The sequence below is a fragment of the Salvelinus sp. IW2-2015 genome, unplaced genomic scaffold, assembly GCF_002910315.2.
Source record: "Salvelinus sp. IW2-2015 unplaced genomic scaffold, ASM291031v2 Un_scaffold1273, whole genome shotgun sequence".
In the NCBI taxonomy this organism is placed as follows: Eukaryota; Metazoa; Chordata; class Actinopteri; order Salmoniformes; family Salmonidae; genus Salvelinus; species Salvelinus sp. IW2-2015.
Genome location: NW_019942811.1, coordinates 177,510 through 196,998, shown reverse-complemented (window position 1 = coordinate 196,998; position 19,489 = coordinate 177,510). Strand labels below are relative to the sequence as shown.

Here is a 19,489-nt window from a genome sequence, read left to right as displayed (position 1 = left end):
TGAGAATGAGTTATAACATTTTTATTACTAATTGTAACAACACACATGAAATATGCCTTATATTTTCAGGTCTCCATAGAGTGATATATCAACATCAGCATAAAGTCTACCACACAACATTATGCTGATCTTCTGGTCAAGTCAAGATTACATGTCATTTGTTTTTATACATTTATGATTCAAAACGTATTTATTTCTGAACTTTTCACACATATTTGACAATTCAAATAACTCTTATTTACATTCTGTTTCTAAAACAACACTGAATCATAATATAAAAGTCGTATTTGATGAAGAAAATCCTGCATTATGAATACTTGAAATGAAAAGCCTTTGAGAACAAAACATGTGAGTACATGATAGATAACATACAAACACTCATTTTTCAGGCAAACAAGATCGAATCATGGAAAAATACTCTGCAATTAAACAGGAAGTTTCAAACATGTTTTTCTAACTTTCTTCACCATTCATCTTGAAATCATGTTTTTCCCATTTCAAATCATAAATCACATTTTATTGGTCACATACACATGGTTAGCAGATGTTATTGCGAATGTAGCGAAATGCTTGTATTCTAAGGTCTGCACAACTCATTTCCTGGTTGTGAGTCAGAGTAGCCTTTGTATTTGAAATATGTTGACTCAATTCCTTCACCGTAGGAAACTTATGGGTTGTGTTTCCTATAAGAGGACATTGTAATGCTTGGTATGGCTGTAGAACAACTTTAGGGAATTCTAGCATATCAGTATCAATTTTAGACATCTTTCCAAGGGTCATTTCTGAAAGGGRAAAAAAAAGGTTATTTCTCAGATGTCAAGAAGATCACTCTACTGACTTCTAMGTTACCTGTTGCTGGGTGAGTCTGTACAGGGCAATCATCCATTTGGATGAAATGAATGACAACACTGGTGGGGATACTGTGTAATGGGGGAGCTGTTCTCAAAGTGAGGCATTATACTGAACTCTCATCACTCTGGGTATTTGAAATGACGATGCAAATACATATTGTATAAGGATGCACCTTGATGTCTTGGCCAAATACCCAATTTAACACTCCAGCCTTCTTTGTTAAGAAGGCTAAATCAATCAGTTCACTATTGCATAACTAATGTATGGGGAGTGCTTTGATTCAAAATGGCCGCCATGGTGGTTTCTCAACCATGCTGGTGAAATATGAAACGCCGCACTAATGGTGCCACCCAAGGGTCAACTCTTTGATCTCTGATCGTATCCTGGTCCCTCTGTATCTGGAACAAACAAGCTCTTAACTCACTTCCTGGTTTCAGAGATGGATGGCCGATAACTTCCTCTATTGTCTGTATAAATATACAGTATGTTCACATGCATGTGCCCATGGACAACAGTGATTGGGTTTTGTACACATTAATGACATAACATGCATATTTCCCTCTAGTATGGTGAGCCCTGAGCAGTATCCAAGAACACAAATCAACACAATGCCCACCACAAAGATTACGTAACCCACTTATGAAATGTCATTCTAAACTTAACGTATTCGGGAGGAACTTGTTTCATACCAAAGTAATAGAAATACATAGAAAATAGTTTGGGGGAGAATGGCTGAGTAGGCCTGCGTTAACCATCTAATACGGYCATTGAGATGACTATTGTAAAATAGAAATGTTTGAAAGACATGAAAACAGTAATRACTGACTGACACCTCTACATTCTGTCATCCTTCACATCTCCAATGGCACCCCACACATCAAACAAGAAGACATCTGGGAAGGCAAAGTCCCCCAACACTGAATCCATAGCCTCAGCAAAGTCATCTGGGTTCATCTTGTCTTTTCCGGCCTCCACGATGGTGGTCGCTGCAAGAGAGTGTTCCCACATGAATGGAAAATAGTAATTCATCTCTATTTGGTTTCACACAGTTATTAGATATAGGCCTAGTCTTGTGTTGCTTCACTTTCAAGTCTTATTCACTCATCTATTTAAATGAGTCTATTTCTGAACGAATATGAGAAAGCCTGAAATCAAGGTTCGATATATAGGCCTAACTATGTTGATTGATCTTACACAGTGCTTTTCCTTGGATTTGTTGATGTTTCAYGGCACGTCATGTTATTATGTCAGTTGCCAATAGCGTTCTGTTTACGTCGCTCGCTAGCCACTATCTTCCGTACAACTGTACTGGAAGTCAAATAGAATTWTTTTTTTATATTTAATGACAAATTATTCAACTGAGTGTTTCATAAAAGCCTGGCAAATATTTACTGGTTTATTATTAGAGGCGAGCTCTTCTCTTTCCAGACTTAAGAGTCCTCCAATTCCCTCTGATATATCTTACTGCCAAGAAGAAGAAAGGCTCCTAGGGWAAAGTATCAAAACACCAAAAAGCACTGCAACATCTATATATAGATTAGGATCTAAAGGTAATAGGTATTTTTTACTTGGCGCTCATGGAAAACAGCTAACTCATGTCTCTGGTATGCAACCTYTAAGATGTTGGGTTACTCTGTATARTGTCTGACTCTCCAACAGATGTGTTTGGTATGAAGGATTTTTTATCAGCAACCTGCAACCTAGGATTGAGTGATAACCTGCTCTTCAATGTCCCCAGGACAGAGCGGGGGATCTGGCTTTCTACTCGACCAACCCTCCGCCTCAGGAACGCACTCCCGGACCACCTGAAGGCACCACAGACTCTAGGCTCCTTTAAAATGTGTTCTTTCATGTCAGTGTCCCTGTCTAGTTTTCAAGTCAGCTGTGTTCTTTGTACCAGTGGTCCCTGCCTGTCTAGGTCAGAGTCAGCTGTGTTCTTTGTGTCAGTGTCCCTGTCTAGTTTCTTCAAGTCAGCTGTGTTCTTTGTGTCAGTGTCCCTGTCTAGTTGTAGAGTCAGCTGTGTTCTTTATGTCAGTGTCCCTGTCTAGTTTGTTGAGTCGGCTGTGTTCCTTGTGCCAGTGTCCTTGTGTAGTTGTAGAGTCAGCTGTGTTCTTTGTGCCAGTGTCCCTGTTAGTTGTAGAGTCAGCTGTTTCTTCATGTCAGTGTCCCTGTCTGGTTGTAGAGTCAGCTGTGGTAATTTGTCTCAGTGTCCCTGTCTAGTTGTAGAGTCAGCTGTGTAATTTGTCTGTGCCCTGTCTAGTTGTGTCCTCATGTCTACTCTTGTTTTTATTTATTTTAAAGCACTTTGAGATATTTTTTCATTGAAAAGTGCGTTATAAATTCAATGTATTATTATTATTGCTGCTGTTACAGTATTTATGACAATATCTTGTGGGAGTAGTAAATAGTGAGCGGAGATTGTCCCTTTAGTTGCTTAGCGGCTCAAATTTTTCTCCAGCATCTGTGCTGGAGAAAGTTGGATGTGCCTAAAACCGTCTCCTTTCAACTGTGGTGAGTTTTTCCCATTGCAATTGTAGACTTCATCGTACAGATGTAGAATCTTAATTTTATTTATATTGTCACATCAAAAACAGGATTTCAACATTTAAAGTAGGCTACATGAAAAGTGCAATATTGTTCATATAATCGTGTGCTAGTGTGGGTTTTCAGTGAATTTATGTAAATCACAAAGCTCATCTGCATGTCCTGCGCTGCAGGAAAATTCTTAGCAAAAATAAAGAGTGATCAAATTAAGATCCTACGTATGTATAGTTCACAAATAGAATCGAAAACCCAAATCTGACCCTAGACCTTTGCTTTGGCCATTTTGACCAACCTTAACCCTAACCTGAATCAAGAGGTTCAATGGCTTATAAGGTTATAGCTAATTCTGTTTTCTTAAAAAGGTGAGCAGCCATCTTACCTAACTGGAGGTCTCAGATGAGCAGCCATCTTACCTAAGTCAAGGTCTCGAATACCCATGTAGCTCTCCAGTAGATCATCCACTTTCTTGGTGGCTCTCTCCTCAAACTCATTCGGCTGGTGGGGAGAAGGCAAGTGTGTTTAGGTAACTGCATTTTAAGGGTACGGCAGTACACCATGCTACAGTTACAAGATTATTACTGGCATACCGACACTAGACAGTCACTACAATCGCATGCCAGGCCTCTGCCTGTAAAAAAGTCAAAGGTATGTCGCCCACCAGTACATACGTGTTCGGTATATATGTACTGTCATAAGTTTACTACAGACCAGTGGTGGTTGGTGCCATTTAAGATGAGGGAGGATGATAAAAAWAAAAWAAAAAWTATGACATTTTTTCTATTACAGCATATTGGATGACTGTCATTCATATTCCATTCATATTCCATTCACCCAGTTCAATGTAATATCGATAGGTTTAGGCTAMTACATGATACTCAAATGTTCCCTGTAACCCATAATGATGCTACAACCTAGCCTATGAATGAAAGTTTACAACGTAGGTGCACAGGTCGAGAGAATTTTGAGTGATCAAGGTGACAGACAGTAACACATTCAATACAGCGTTGCACATGCTTGCCTGCATCTAGCTAATCAAGGGTGCAATCATTAGTCCAACAGATGCAAACAACTTTCTATTGGACAAATTCAGGTATGTTTATCCCYGTTTTGTTAATTTTGCTTCCGTTTAAGAAACATTTTAACAGAATCGGCACAATGAATACACCCCTGATCACACGCAAAAACAGTTCACTTTTATACCAGACACATACAAACAGCTCGTTGTATATATATAATTCCTTCTCGCATCTATCTACGTTCTCTCTCTCTCACCTTCTCCCTTCACTTGTGGACTTCAGTGCACAACACATTAGCTGTCTGTGACCAAACCTTCATATCATRACTGCTAACCGCTACACACAGCYTTCATCATTTGTCAGTTATAGTTAACATAGCTACTAGAACTAACGTGTTAGTAAACCCGTTACAATTGTGCAGTACAGTGTACAGTCASCAGCAAGCAGTTTAGCAGTTACACTGGTGGGCCCCGGTGGCAACAAATTAAATCTCTCTTGCTTCACCTTAAATTTGGAATAAATTAMTTTGTTCAAAACTGTTAAACTATTGTCTTTCTCTTTGAGTCAACTACTCAACACATTTTATGCACTGCAGTGCTAGCTAGCTGTAGCTTATGCTTTCAGAACTAGATTCATTCTCTGATCCTTTGATCGGGTGGACAACATGTCAGTTCATGCTGCAAGAGCTCTGATAGGTTGGAGGACGTCCTCTGGAAGTTGTCATAATTACTGCGTAAGTCTATGGAAGGGGATGAGAACCATGAGCCTCCTAGGTTTTATATTGAAGTCAATGAACCCAGAGGAGGACGGAAACTAGCTGTCCTCTGGCTACACCATGGTGCTACCCTACAGAGTGCTGCTGAGGCTACTGTAGACCTGCATTGCGAAACAGTGGGCATATTGGAAGACACCATGTCAGTAGGGATGGGATTTTCTCAATTTGCCTACCTGGTTAAATAAAGGTTAAATAAATAAATAAAATTATAAATGTGTTATATTGTTGTATTGTATTATTGTATTATGAGAAACGGATTGCAAAGGTACAATGAATATAATGCATGATGGACCATTTTGGATTGAGCTGTTGATGGGGCAGCATTGTTTTCAGCTGTCCCCATAATGTATACTTTTGATGGCAGTACTGTTGTTTTTCTTCCGGATTCACTATGTAAATAAACACCCTTGCACAGAAGAACTTTTGCGGCTCCCACATCTTTTTATTAGTTAGAGGTTAGGTTTTTCAGTTTAGCCTTCTGGCCTACTCTACTCGACAGTGTTTTAATAAATTTTTTGATGACGTGAATATATTTAGTACAGTTTTATTTACAAAGGATAACTTTAATGTTTTACTATTTATAATTTTATGAAATTCACTGAGAAAGATGGTCCTCCCCTTCCTCCTCYGAGGAGCCTCCACTGCTACAGAACCATGGCTGGTAAATGAAAAGTCTCGGTATACCATCATAACAGGTTGGGATGTGTTTAGTATTTTGTGTTGAATAGATACATTTTCCGTACCCCTATTATATATTGTGTATAGTCTGTGAATAGTATGTGGTGTCAGTGATTTGACCATATACTGTACAGAAAACGTATTAGGCTGTTTTATGTCCAGCAATATTCTAACTCTGGACAAGCCTTGACTTGTTTTGGTTCATCAGCCTCCACTGACCCTGACAGCTTGTTGGCTGTGTTCTGTAAACTAGAGTTTGTAAACAATCTAGAACATTAACTGATAGTGGGGTCAACAAAGAGATTGTGGGTTGGCCCCCATGTATGTGTTCAGCACTACATGCTCACACGGGTGGGGGGGGGCACAAACACACATATCCACACCCGCGCACACACACACACACACACACACAACACACACACACACACACACACTAAACACACAACACACACACACACACACACACACACACACACACACACACACACACACACACAACACACACCACACACACACACCACACACACACATCCACACACCGCGCACACAAGTAGGGCTCCCGAGTGGTGCACCGGTCTTAAACACTGCATCTCAGTGCTAAAGGCGTCACTACAGACACCCTGGTTCGAATCCAGGCTGTATCACAACCGGCTGTGATTAGGAGTCCCATAGGACGGTGTACAATGGCCCAGCGTCGTCCGGGTTTGGCTGGTGTGGCTGTTTTGTAAATAAGAATTTGTTCTTAACTAACTTGCCTAGTTAAATAAATACAAACCATTTTTTTAAAGACGTGTGTGTGCCCAAACTGTTGTGATCAGAATTCATGCGAAGCAGGGTGGTCAACGACAGATTGAATCACCACCAGGGTGTGTGTGGAGTTTGCGTGTGTGTTGTGTGTTGTTGTGTGTGTGGGTGTGTGTGTGTGTGTGTGTGTGTGTGTGTGTGTGTGTGTGTGTGTGTGTGTTGTGTGTGCACATGTGTTGTGTCGTGTGTGTGTGTGGTGTGTGTGTGTGTGTGTGTGTGTGTGTGTGTGTTGTGAATGTCTGCATGCGTACGTGTGTAAGCTGCTCTGGGTGGCCAGTCGGTCATAGAGAAGGTCATTGGCCAGTGGAACGTGTGAATTGAAACTCACCACTTCCTGGACTGTAGCTGACCCCTTGGAGCGCAGACGCAGGGTTCTCCTTCCCATTCACCATCTTACCCTCGCTCGACTTGGGTGCCCTGGTCCTCATGCCGATCATATCTGACACATGCACAAACGCCACACCACACGCACACCACACAAAAGTTTTAGTCGTAAGTTAAACTCAGTTCTTCACAATTCCTGGAATTTAATCCTAGTAAAAATTCCCTGTTCTTAGGTCAGTGAGATCAACACGTTATTTTAAGAATGTGAAATGTCAGAATAATAGTACAGAGAATGATTTATTTCAGCTTTTATTTCTTTCATCACATTCCCAGTGGGTCAGAAGTTTACATACACTCAATTAGTATTGGGTAGCATTGCCTCTATAATTGTTTAACTTGGTCAAACATTTCTGATAGCCTTCCACAAGCTTCCCACAATAAGTTGGTGGTGAATTTTGACCCATTCCTCCTGACAGAGCTGGTGTAACTCATTCAGGTTGTAGGCCTCCTTGCTCGCAGCAAATATTTCTTATACGATTGAGGTCAGGGCTTTGTGATGGCCACTCCAATACCTTGACTGGTTGTCCTTTAAGCCATTTTGCCACAACTTTGGAAGTATGCTTGGTCATTGTCCATTTGGAAGACCCATTTGCGACCAAGCTTTAACTTCCTGACTGATGTCTGAGATGTTGCTTCAATTATACCACATAATTTCCATCTCTCATGATGCCATCTATTTTGTGAAGTGCACCGTCCTTCCTGCAGCAAAGCACCCGCACCAACATGATTGTTCCACCCCGTGCTTCACTGTTGGATGTGTTCTTCGGCTTGCAAGCGTCCCCCTTTTGTCTCCAAACATAACAATGGTCATTATGGCCAAACAGTTCCTATTTTTGTTTCATCAGACAGAGGACATTATTCCAAAAGTACAATCTTTGTCCCCATGCTTTCTTTGGGGCAGTTTTGGAGCAGTGGCTTCCTCCTTGCTAGCGGCCTTTCAGGTTATGTCGATAAGGACTCGTTTTACTGTGGTATTAGATACTTTGTACCTTTTCCTCCAGCATCTTCACAAGGTCCTTTGCTGTTGTTCTGGTATTGATTCGCACTTTTGCACCAAAGTACGTTCATCTCTAGGAGACAGAATGCGTCTCCTTCCTGAGCGGTTATGACGGCCTGCATGGTCCCATATGTGTTTATACTTGCGTACTATTGTTTGTACAGATGAATGTGGTACCTCAAGGATTTGGAAATTGCTCCCAAGGATGAACAAGACTTGTGGAGGTCTACAATTTGTTTTCTGAGGTCTTGGCTGATGTCTTTTTGATTTTCCCATGATGTCAAGCAAAGAGCACTGAGTTTGAAGGTAGGCCTTGAAATATTCCACAGGTACACCTCCAATTGACTCAGATGATGTCAATTAGCCTATCAGAAGCTTCTAAAGCCGTGACATCATTTTTTTGGAATTTCCAAGCTGTTTAAAGGCACAGTCAACTTACTGCATGTAAACTTCTGACCACTGGAATTGTGATGCAGTGAATTATAAGTAAATAATCTGTCTGTAAACAATTGTTGGAAAAATTACTTGGTCATGCACAAATGGATGTCCTAACTGACTTGCCAAAACTATAGTTTTGTAACAAGAAATTTGTGGACTGGTTGAAAAAACGAGTTTTAATGACTCCACCTAAGTATAATGTAAACTTCTGTACTTTCAAACTGTACACGCAACAATTCTCATGAGCAGAAAAATATCCCACAAATCTCTCCCAGCTGAGATCCAGTTGACATGACAACGCCAACGCCCTGATCAGCGTAACCTGTGAGGATGTCCATGTGTTGAGGGTGGTGAACGATTGCTCTGATTCTATGAGAAATGCTGTGGGTAATATGAAATGAATCAGACTTTCCTGTTTTGCTCCTTCCTGTCTGTTATGACTCTGGTCATCAAAACAAGACGCACACATCCTGTCTGTTATGATTCCGGTCAGCAAAACAAGGCAGACAATTGTTTTTGTCCAGATCTGTATACAACATGGTGGAGTGAGAGGGACTATGGCAAAGGTGGACACGGACTGACTTTTTGATAAGTCATGTCAGCTGACCACAAATTGTTAGCTTTAAAGTCTATTCCACACTTAGTTATCCAGGTAGCATACTGTTCACAAGTTAGCTAACGGGCTATATCAGTCTAAGAGAGTTTATCCATATCTTTGACAAGAATTTTCATATATTTTCCAGTCACGGTTTACCTCTGGCCWACCGACCTCACCGCACATCACTGTTTTCCATATCAATCAACAAATGACCAGATTACGTTCATGTGTCCTCTGAGGTGTTCTGAGTGCACTCAGCAGTGTAATAAAGCATGAAACATAATCCATCATAGTCAACCATCCATTTAGCCGATGTTATAATGGTAAGCAAAGGCTCTTCAATTATTAACAGCTCTCATTTACTGCCACAGACAGTGGAAAAAAATGTAACTGGCAGCCTCATATGATGTGCATGGATCCATGATTGCTTAGTTTTGATGGGTTCTAAACTTGAAATATCCTTATTCATGTTACTGGGGTAGAGAGGGGAATGCAGAGAGTTTACAATCTGTCAGAACATATTGTTAGATACTAGGTTATAACGACAGGGTGAGACCCAGATGCAGACACAGGAGGCAGATGGTTTGAGTCTCTGATATTTATTCAAATACAAGGGACAGGCAATAGGCAGGTCGAGGACAGGCAGAAGTTCATTAACTAGGTCAGAGTCCGAAAGGTACAGTGCGGCAGGCAGGCTCGAAGTCAGGGCAGGCTGAATGGTCAAGCAGGCGGGCTTAATGTCAGGGCAGGCAGAAAAGGTCAGAACAACGAGGGCTAGAAAACAGAGACTAGGAAAAACAGGAGCACGGGAAAAACACGCTGGTAAGCTTGACGAGACAAGACAAACTGGCAGCGAACACAGGTATAAATGCACTGGGGATAATGGGGGGGAGATGGGCGACACCTGGATGGGGGTGGAGACAAGCACAAAGACKGGTGAAACAGATCAGGGTGTGACATTAGGTATCCTATGCAGAGAAGAAGGACCACAGTCTGGTTTCAGTTGTTGGGTTGTAATTTGAAATACTTGCTACACCAGAAGTTAATGGTCATCTGTAGGAGGAATGTACAGTTGAAGTCGGAAGTTTACATACACCTTAGCCAAATACATTTAAACTCAGTTTTTCACAATTCCTGACATTTAATCCTAGTAAAGATTCCCTGTCTTCGGTCAATTAGGATCAACACGTTATTTTAAGAATGTGAAATGGCAGAATAATAGTAGAGAGAATGATTTATTTCAGCTTTTATTTCTTTCATCACATTCCCAGTGGGTCAGAAGTTTACATACACTCAATTAGTATTTGGTAGCATGGTCTTTAAATTGTTTAACTTGGGTCAAACGTTCAGGATAGCCTTCTACAAGCATCCCACAATAAGTTGGGTGAATTTTGGCCCATTCCGTCTGACAGAGCTGGCGTAACTGAGTCAGGTTTGTAGGCCTCCTTGCTCGTACACACTTTTCAGTTCTGCCCACAAATTTTCTATAGGATTGAGATCAGGGCTTTGTGATGGCCACTTCATGATGCTGCCACCTACCTTGACTTTTCATCCCTCATGATGCCATCTATTTTGAGAAGGGCACCAGTCCCTCCTGCAGCAAAGCACGACCACAACATGATGCTGCCACCTACCTTTACTTGGTTGTCCTTAAGCCATTTTGCCACAACTTTGGAAGTATGCTTGGGGTCATTGTCCATTWGGAAGACCCATTTGCGACCAAGCTTTAACTTTCTGACTGATGTCTTGAGATGTTGCTTCAATATATCCACATAATTTCCATCTCTCATGATGCCATCTATTTTGTGAAGTGCACCAGTCCCTCCTGCAGCAAAGCACCCCCACAACATGATGCTGCCACCCCCGTGCTTCACAGTTGGGATGGTGTTCTTCAGCTTGCAAACGTCCCCCTTTTTCATCCAAATATAACGATGGTTACTGTTATATTACAGAAACTGTTTGGCCACATTTCTCCAAAAAGTACGATCTTTGTCCCAATGTGCAGTTGCAAACCGTAGTCTGGCTTTTTAATGGCGGTTTTGGAGCAGTGGCTTCTTCCTTGCTGAGCGGTCTTTCAGGTTATGTCGATATAGGACTCGTTTTACTGTGGATATAGATACTTTTGTACCTATTTCCTCCAGCATCTTCACAAGGTCATTTGCTGTTKTTCTGGGATTGATTTGCACTTTTTGCACCAAAGTACGTTCATCTCTAGGAGACAGAAGGCGTCTCCTTCCTGAGCGGTATGACGGCTGCGTGGTCCCATTGTGTTTATACTTGTGTACTATTGTTTTTACAGATGAACGTGGTACCTTCAGGCGTTTGGAAATTGCTCCCAAGGATGAACCAGACTTGTGGAGGTCTACAGTTTTTTCTGAGGTCTTGGCTGATTTCTTTTGATTTTCCCATGATGTCAAGCAAAGAGGCACTGAGTTTGAAGGTAGCCTTGAAATACATCCACAGGTACACCTCCAATTGACTCAGATGATGTCAATTAGCCTATCAGAAGCTTCTAAAGCCATATAATTTTCTGGAACTTTCAAGCTGTTTAAAGGCACAGTTTAAAGGCACAGTCAATTTAGTGTATGTAAACTTCTGACCCACTGGAATTGTGATACAGTGAAATAATCTGTCTGTAAACAATTGTTGGAAAAATTACTTGTGTAATGCACAAAGTGGATGTCCTAACCGACTTGCCAAAACTATAGTTTGTTAACAAGAAATTTGTGGACTGGTTGAAAAACGAGTTTTAATGACTCCAACCTAAGTGTATGTAAACTTCCGACTTCAACTGTAGTGGGGTCAATTAAGGTTGGATATGAGCCAGGAGCTTGGAATGTTACTAAGTAAGAAAAAGGCAATCAAATGGGTGCGTTCACTGATAAGGGTGGATAGCTGGGGATTTGTGAGGAATGGGGGTCAGGTCAGGTCACATGAAGGAACAGTTTATTACCCATATCACTTAACTTCCTGCTTAGTGTAACAGTTTAACTTTAGTCCGTCCCCTCGCACGAACCAGGGACCCTCTGCACACATCAACAACAGTCACCCGGCCTCCCGGGTGGCGCAGTGGTCTARGGCACTGCATCGCAGCACTAGCTGTGCCACCAGAGTCTCTGGGTTCGCGCCCAGGCTCTGTCTCAGCCGGCCACGACCGGGAGGTCCGTGGGGCGACGCACAATTGGCCTAGCATCGTCCGGGTTAGGGAGGGTTTGGCCGGTAGGGATATCCTTGTCTCATCGCGCTCCAGCGACTCCTGTGGCGGGCCGGGCGCAGTGCGCACTWACCAAGGGGGGCGGGTGCATGGTGTTTCCTCCGACACATTGGTGCGGCTGGCTTCAGGGTTGGAGGCGCGCTGTGTTAAGAAGCAGTGCGGCTTGGTTGGGTTGTGCTTCGGAGGACGCATGGCTTTCGACCTTCGTCTCTCCCGAGCCCGTACGGGAGTTGTAGCGATGAGACAAGATAGTAATTACTAGCGATTGGATACCACGAAAATTGGGGAGAAAAGGGGGTAAAATTAAATTAAAAAATTAAAAAACAACAGTCACCCACGAAGCATCGTTACCCATCACTCCACAAAAGCCGCGGGGAACCACTACTTCAAGGTCTCAGAGCAAGTGACRTCACCGATTGAAAGGCTATTAGCGCGCACCACCGCTAACTAGTTAGCCATTTCACWTCCGTTACATTAGCAACAGAGATGTATTGGCTGTCCAGATGTGTAAGGAGGAGACTCAGCATAGGAGGAAGGTTTAAATACCAGTGCTTGCGTAAATGTGTKTTGTCTTATACAGCTGTGTGACCCAGTGGGTGAATAAACTTGGTTTGAGCTTTACTAGTTGTCCGTGAGTTTCTAATTCCGTTTATTTAGAACCTAACCGTTTATCAACCATGATGGGGTCATTTGATCAAGTGCATTTTGTCAAGTGTACCTGTAAGATAAATAGTTGTTTTTTTGGCTGGTCTGTAGCTTATTCTTTAGATGTTTGGGGCTGCTGATGAACCATGATGTGCAGGCATAATCAAAGTGACACTGGACTAGCGCACCTGACAGAGTCTTTAGGGTGTCACTATCAAGATATTTTTTAGGTTCGAACTAGAACTGTTTTGGTTTATCTTTGTTAAACCCTTTAGGGCCATAGTTTGAGGATTCCTATTTGACTCAGCCATGCCTCCTTACCCGTCCAACATTTCTTAATCTCCCAACCCTTCTAATGCGACTATCCCCGATGCTCTTTTTCTCCTGCCCCGCTACAAAGTTTCTCCCTGCAGGCAGTCACTGAGTCCGAGGTGCTAAAGGAGCTCCTTAAACTTGACCACCAAAAAACATCTGGGTCAGATGGTGTAGAACCTTTCTTCTTTAAGGTTGCTGCCCTTTACCTTTTTAACCGGAGATTGGCTTGGCGATGATAGGGGCTTTTTAATCCTCTCTGAGGTGGTTCCCATTGMTTGGAAGGCAGCCACGGTGCATCTTTTATTTAAAGGGAGAGATCAAGCTGATCCTAACTGTTATAGGCCAATTTCTATTTTGCCCTGTTTATCAAAAGTCTTGGAAAAACTTGTCTGGCTGGCTTTCTTGATTACTATAGTATTCTCTCTGGAATGCAATCTGGTTTCCGCTCAGGTTACGTATGTGTCACTGCAACCTTAAAGGTCCTAAATTATGTCATCATTGCCCTTGATTCTAATCAATGTTGTGCTGCTATTTTTATTGACTTGGCCAAAGCATTTGCTACGGTAGACCATTCCATTATGGTGGGCCGGCTAAGGAGTATTGGTGTCTCTGAGGGACCTTTGGTCTGGTTTGCTAACTACCTCTCTCAAAGAGTGCAGTRCATAAAGTCAAAACATCTGCTTAGCCATCTGCTCCTAGGCCCCACACTCTTCTCAATTTACATCAACAACATAGCTCAGGCAGTAGGAAGCTCTTTCATCCATTTATATACAGATGGTACAGTCTTATACTCAGGGGGCCCTTCCCCGGATTTTGAGTAAAACGCTCTACAACTAAGCTTTCTTAGTGTCCAACAAGCTTTTTTTACCCTTAACCTTGTTCTGAACACCTCACGAAACATAGGTCATGTGGTATGGTAAGAAGAATGCCCCTCTCCCCACCGGTGTGATTACTACCTCTGAGGGTTTAGAGCTCGAGGTAGTCACCTCATACAAGTACTTGGGAGTATGGCTAGACGGTACACTGTCCTTCTCTCAGCACATATCAAAGCTGCAGGCTAAGTTTACATCTAGACTTGGTTTCCTTCATCGTAATCGCTCCTCTTTCACCCCAGTTGCCAAACTAACCCTGATTCAAATGACCATCCTACCCATGCTAGATTATGGGGACATAATTTATTGATCGGCAGGTAAGGGTGCTCTCGAGGTGCTAGAAGTTCTTTAACATCAGATTTGCCACCAATGCTCCTTACAGGACACATCACTGCACTCTATACTTCTCTGTAAACTGGTCATCTCTGTATACCTGTCGCAAGACCCACTGGTTGATGCTTATTTGTAAAACCCTCTTAGGTCTCACTCCCCCCTATCTGAGATATCTACTGCAGCCCTCATCCTCCAAATACAACAACAGTTCTGCCAGTCACATTCTATTAAAGGTCCCCAAAGCAGACACATTCCTGGGTCACTCCTCTTTTCAGTTCGCTGCAGCTAACGACTGTAACGATCTGCAAAAAACACTCAAACTGTACAGTTTTATCTCTTCATTCATTCAAAGACTCAATCATGGACACTTACTGACAGTTGTGGCAGCTTCGCGTGATGTATTGTTGTCTCTACATTCTTGCCCTTTGTGCTGTTGTCTGTGCCCAATAATGTTTCTACCATGTTTTGTGCTGCTACCATGTTGTGCTGCTGCCATGTCGTGTTGCTACCATGTTGTTGTCATGTGTTGCTGCCTTGCTATGTTGTCTTAGGTCTCTCTTTATGTAGTATTGTGTTGTCTCTCTTGTTGTGATGTGTGTTTCGTCCTATATTTATATTGTATTTAGGAGGCCTTTTGCCTTTCGCTAGGCCGTCATTGTAAATAAGAATTTGTTCTTAACTGACTTTCCTAGTTAAATAAAGGTTAAATATAATGTAAAAATGTTAAAAAATAAGTCAAAGGGTCTGAATACTTTCCGAATGCACTGTACACTCTCCAACACTCTAAATGTATCCCAACATTTTAATTTCAGGACTAAATACAGTATTACTATTCATACTTCTCACAGCATTTTAGCAATGGGCATACAAATAAATACAGTTGCCCGCTACAACAAGTTCATGTTTACCTCACAGTCATTATGTTTAATAACTATTTTTATCTTTGATATGTGATGTGTTTACTCCGACAGAGTAATTGAGTGTTACTGATTGTTCACAGGAAGTCATAACATAGCGTCAGGGTTTTTTTCCCCTCTCTGAACAGATGTTGATAAGGAGTGGTCATTTACTGCAATCAAGTGTTGGCTCCAGACCACCCCAAGGCATTTCCCCTGTGAATTAGTATGAAACCGTTTGCCCATTGACTCATTGACTTTACCAGTAAATCTTGTTAAAAAGTGAAGTATGTGTTTTCAAGCTCCCAGGGGTACATTTTAGTTCAGTGTTCATCACCTCCTGATAGCAGGTCTAGGGTGAATGTCAGAGGGATTGTAAATCTGTTTTCTGACCAGGGGAGGGTGCTGGCAGCTTCTGCTTCTAGAAAACTACCCTTCTGTAGGTTTCCGCTCTTACCCCAGTTGTAACAAACCTTATTCAGTTTATCAACCAGCTAATTATTAGAATCAGGTGTGCTAGAGTAGGGTTGGAGAGAAACTCTACAGGATGGTAGCTCTCCAAGAACAGGGTTGGAGAGAAACTCTACAGGATGGTAGCTCTCCAGGAACAGGGTTGGAGTGAAAACCTATAGGAAGGTAGCTCTCCAAGAACAGGGTTGGAGAGAAACTCTACAGGATGGTAGTGCTCCAGGAACAGTGTTGGAGTGAAAACCTACAGGAAGGTAGCTCGCCAGGAACAGGGTTGGAGTGAAACTCTACAGGATGGTAGTGCTCCAGGAACAGTGTTGGAGTGAAAACCTACAGGAAGGTAGCTCTCCAGGAACAGGGTTGGAGTGAAAACCTACAGGATGGTAGCTCTCCAGGAACAGGGTTGGAGTGAAAACCTACAGGATGGTAGCTCTCCAAGAACAGGGTTGGAGTGAAAACCTACAGGATGGTAGCTCTCCAGGAACAGGGTTGGAGAGAAACTCTACAGGATGGTAGCTCTCCAGGAACAGGGTTGGAGAGAAACTCTACAGGATGGTAGCGCTCCAGGAACAGGGTTGGAGAGAAACTCTACAGGATGGTAGCTCTCCAGGAACAGGGTTGGAGTGAAAACCTACAGGATGCTAGCGCTCCCGGAACGGTGTTGGAGAGCCCTGAATTAGAGGCTCTGTCATTCTGTCATTCTGATCTATTAGTCTGAACAGCATGTGAAATGTATTGTCAATCAGTGTTGCTTCCTAAGTGGACAGTTTGATTTCACAGAAGTGTGATTGACTTGGAGTTACATTGTGTTGTTTAAGTGTTCCCTTTATTTTTTTGAGCAGTGTATTTACCCCACAAGCTTTTTTTTACCCTTAACCTTGTTCTGAACACTCACGAAACATAGGTCATGTGGTATGGTAAGAAGAATGCCCCTCTCCCCACCGGTGTGATTACTACCTCTGAGGGTTTAGAGCTCGGTAGGAGTCACCTCATACAAGTCTTGGGAGTATGGCTAGACGGTACACTGTCCTTCTCTCAGCACATATCAAAGCTGCAGGCTAAGTTTACATCTAGACTTGGTTTCCTTCATCGTAATCGCTCCTCTTTCACCCCAGTGCCAAACTAACCCTGATTCAAATGACCATCCTACCCATGCTAGATTATGGGGACATAATTTATTGATCGGCAGGTAAGGGTGCTCTCGAGGTGCTAGAAGTTCTTTAACATCAGATTTGCCCACAATGCTCCTTACAGGACACATCACTGCACTCTATACTTCTCTGTAAACTGGTCATCTCTGTATACCTGTCGCAAGACCCACTGGTTGATGCTTATTTGTAAAACCCTCTTAGGTCTCACTCCCCCCTATCTGAGATATCTACTGCAGCCCTCATCCTCCAAATACAAACACAGTTCTGCCAGTCACATTCTATTAAAGGTCCCCAAAGCAGACACATTCCTGGGTCACTCCTCTTTTCAGTTCGCTGCAGCTAACGACTGTAACGATCTGCAAAAAACACTCAAACTGTACAGTTTTATCTCTTCATTCATTCAAAGACTCAATCATGGACACTTACTGACAGTTGTGGCAGCTTCGCGTGATGTATTGTTGTCTCTACTTCTTGCCCTTTGTGCTGTTGTCTGTGCCCAATAATGTTTCTACCATGTTTTGTGCTGCTACCATGTTTGTGCTGCTGCCATGTCGTGTTGCTACCATGTTGTTGTCAGTGTTGCTGCCTTGCTATGTTGTCTTAGGTCTCTCTTTATGTAGTATTGTGTTGTCTCTCTTGTTGTGATGTGTGTTTCGTCCTATATTTATATTGTATTTAGGAGGCCTTTTGCCTTTCGCTAGGCCGTCATTGTAAATAAGAATTTGTTTCTAACTGACTTTCCTAGTTAAATAAAGGTTAAATATAATGTAAAAATGTTAAAAAATAAGTCAAAGGGTCTGAATACTTTCCGAATGCACTGTACACTCTCCAACACTCTAAATGTATCCCAACATTTTAATTTCAGGACTAAATACAGTATTACTATTCATACTTCTCACAGCATTTTAGCAATGGGCATACAAATAAATACAGTTGCCCGCTCAACACAGTTCATGTTTACCTCACAGTCATTATGTTTAATAACTATTTTTATCTTTGATATGTGATGTGTTTACTCCGACAGAGTAATTGAGTGTTACTGATTGTTCACAGGAAGTCATAACATAGCGTCAGGGTTTTTTTCCCCTCTCTGAACAGATGTTGATAAGGAGTGGTCATTTACTGCAATCAAGTGTTGGCTCCAGACCACCCAAGGCATTTCCCCTGTGATTAGTATGAAACCGTTTGCCCATTGACTCATTGACTTTACCAGTAAATCTTGTTAAAAAGTGAAGTATGTGTTTTCAAGCTCCCAGGGGTACATTTTAGTTCAGTGTTCATCACCTCCTGATAGCAGGTCTAGGGTGGAATGTCAGAGGGATTGTAAATCTGTTTTCTGACCAGGGGAGGGTGCTGGCAGCTTCTGCTTCTAGAAAACTACCCTTCTGTAGGTTTCCGCTCTTACCCCAGTTGTAACAAACCTTATTCAGTTTATCAACCAGCTAATTATTAGAATCAGGTGTGCTAGAGTAGGGTTGGAGAGAAACTCTACAGGATGGTAAGCTCTCCAAGAACAGGGTTGGAGAGAAACTCTACAGGATGGTAGCTCTCCAGGAACAGGGTTGGAGTGAAAACCTATAGGAAGGTAGCTCTCCAAGAACAGGGTTGGAGAGAAACTCTACAGGATGGTAGTGCTCCAGGAACAGTGTTGGAGTGAAAACCTACAGGAAGGTAGCTCGCCAGGAACAGGGTTGGAGTGAAAACTCTACAGGATGGTAGTGCTCCAGGAACAGTGTGGAGTGAAAACCTACAGGAAGGTAGCTCTCCAGGAACAGGGTTGGAGTGAAAACCTACAGGATGTAGCTCTCCAGGACAGGGTTGGAGTGAAAACCTACAGGATGGTAGCTCTCCAAGAACAGGGTGGAGTGAAAACCTACAGGATGGTAGCTCTCCAGGAACAGGGTTGGAAGAGAAACTCTACAGGATGGTAGCTCTCCAGGAACAGGGTTGGAGAGAAACCTACAGGATGGTAGCTCCCAGGAACAGGTTGGAGTGAAAACCTACAGGATGGTAGCTCTCCAGGAACAGGGTTGGAGAGAAACCTCTACAGGATGGTAGCTCTCCAGGAACAGGGTTGGAGAAGAAAACCTACAGGATGGTAGCTCTCCAGGAACAGGGTTGGAGTGAAAACCTACAGGAATGGTAGCTCTCCAGGAACAGGGTTGGAGAGAAACTCTACAGGATGGTAGCTCTCCAGGAACAGGGTTGGAGAGAAAACTCTAAGGATGGTAGCGCTCCAGGAACAGGGTTGGAGAGAAACTCTACAGGATGGTAGCTCTCCAGGAACAGGGTTGGAGTGAAAACCTACAGGATGGTAGCTCTCAAGAACAGGGTTGGAGTGAAAACCTACAGGATGGTAGCTCTCCAGGAACAGGGTTGGAGAGAAACTCTACAGGATGGTAGCTCTCCAGGAAAGGGTTGGAGAGGAAACTCTACAGGATGGTAGCGCTCCAGGAACAGGGTTGGAGAGAAACTCTACAGGATGGTAGCTCTCCAGGAACAGGTGGTT

General features: G+C 42.7%; 1 protein-coding gene across 1 annotated transcript in view; it reads right to left on the bottom strand.

Moving 5' to 3' along the window:
- Positions 1-6: 6 nt before the first annotated feature.
- Positions 7-19,489, bottom strand: part of gipc3 (GIPC PDZ domain containing family, member 3) — a 27,281-nt gene continuing 7,798 nt past the window's right edge. Inside the window, 4 exon segments of the mRNA XM_024137704.1 lie at positions 7-1,838; positions 3,810-3,891; positions 6,998-7,042; positions 7,044-7,108. Coding sequence (XP_023993472.1) covers positions 1,687-1,838; positions 3,810-3,891; positions 6,998-7,042; positions 7,044-7,108 — 344 coding nt within the window. The 3' untranslated portion in view covers positions 7-1,686.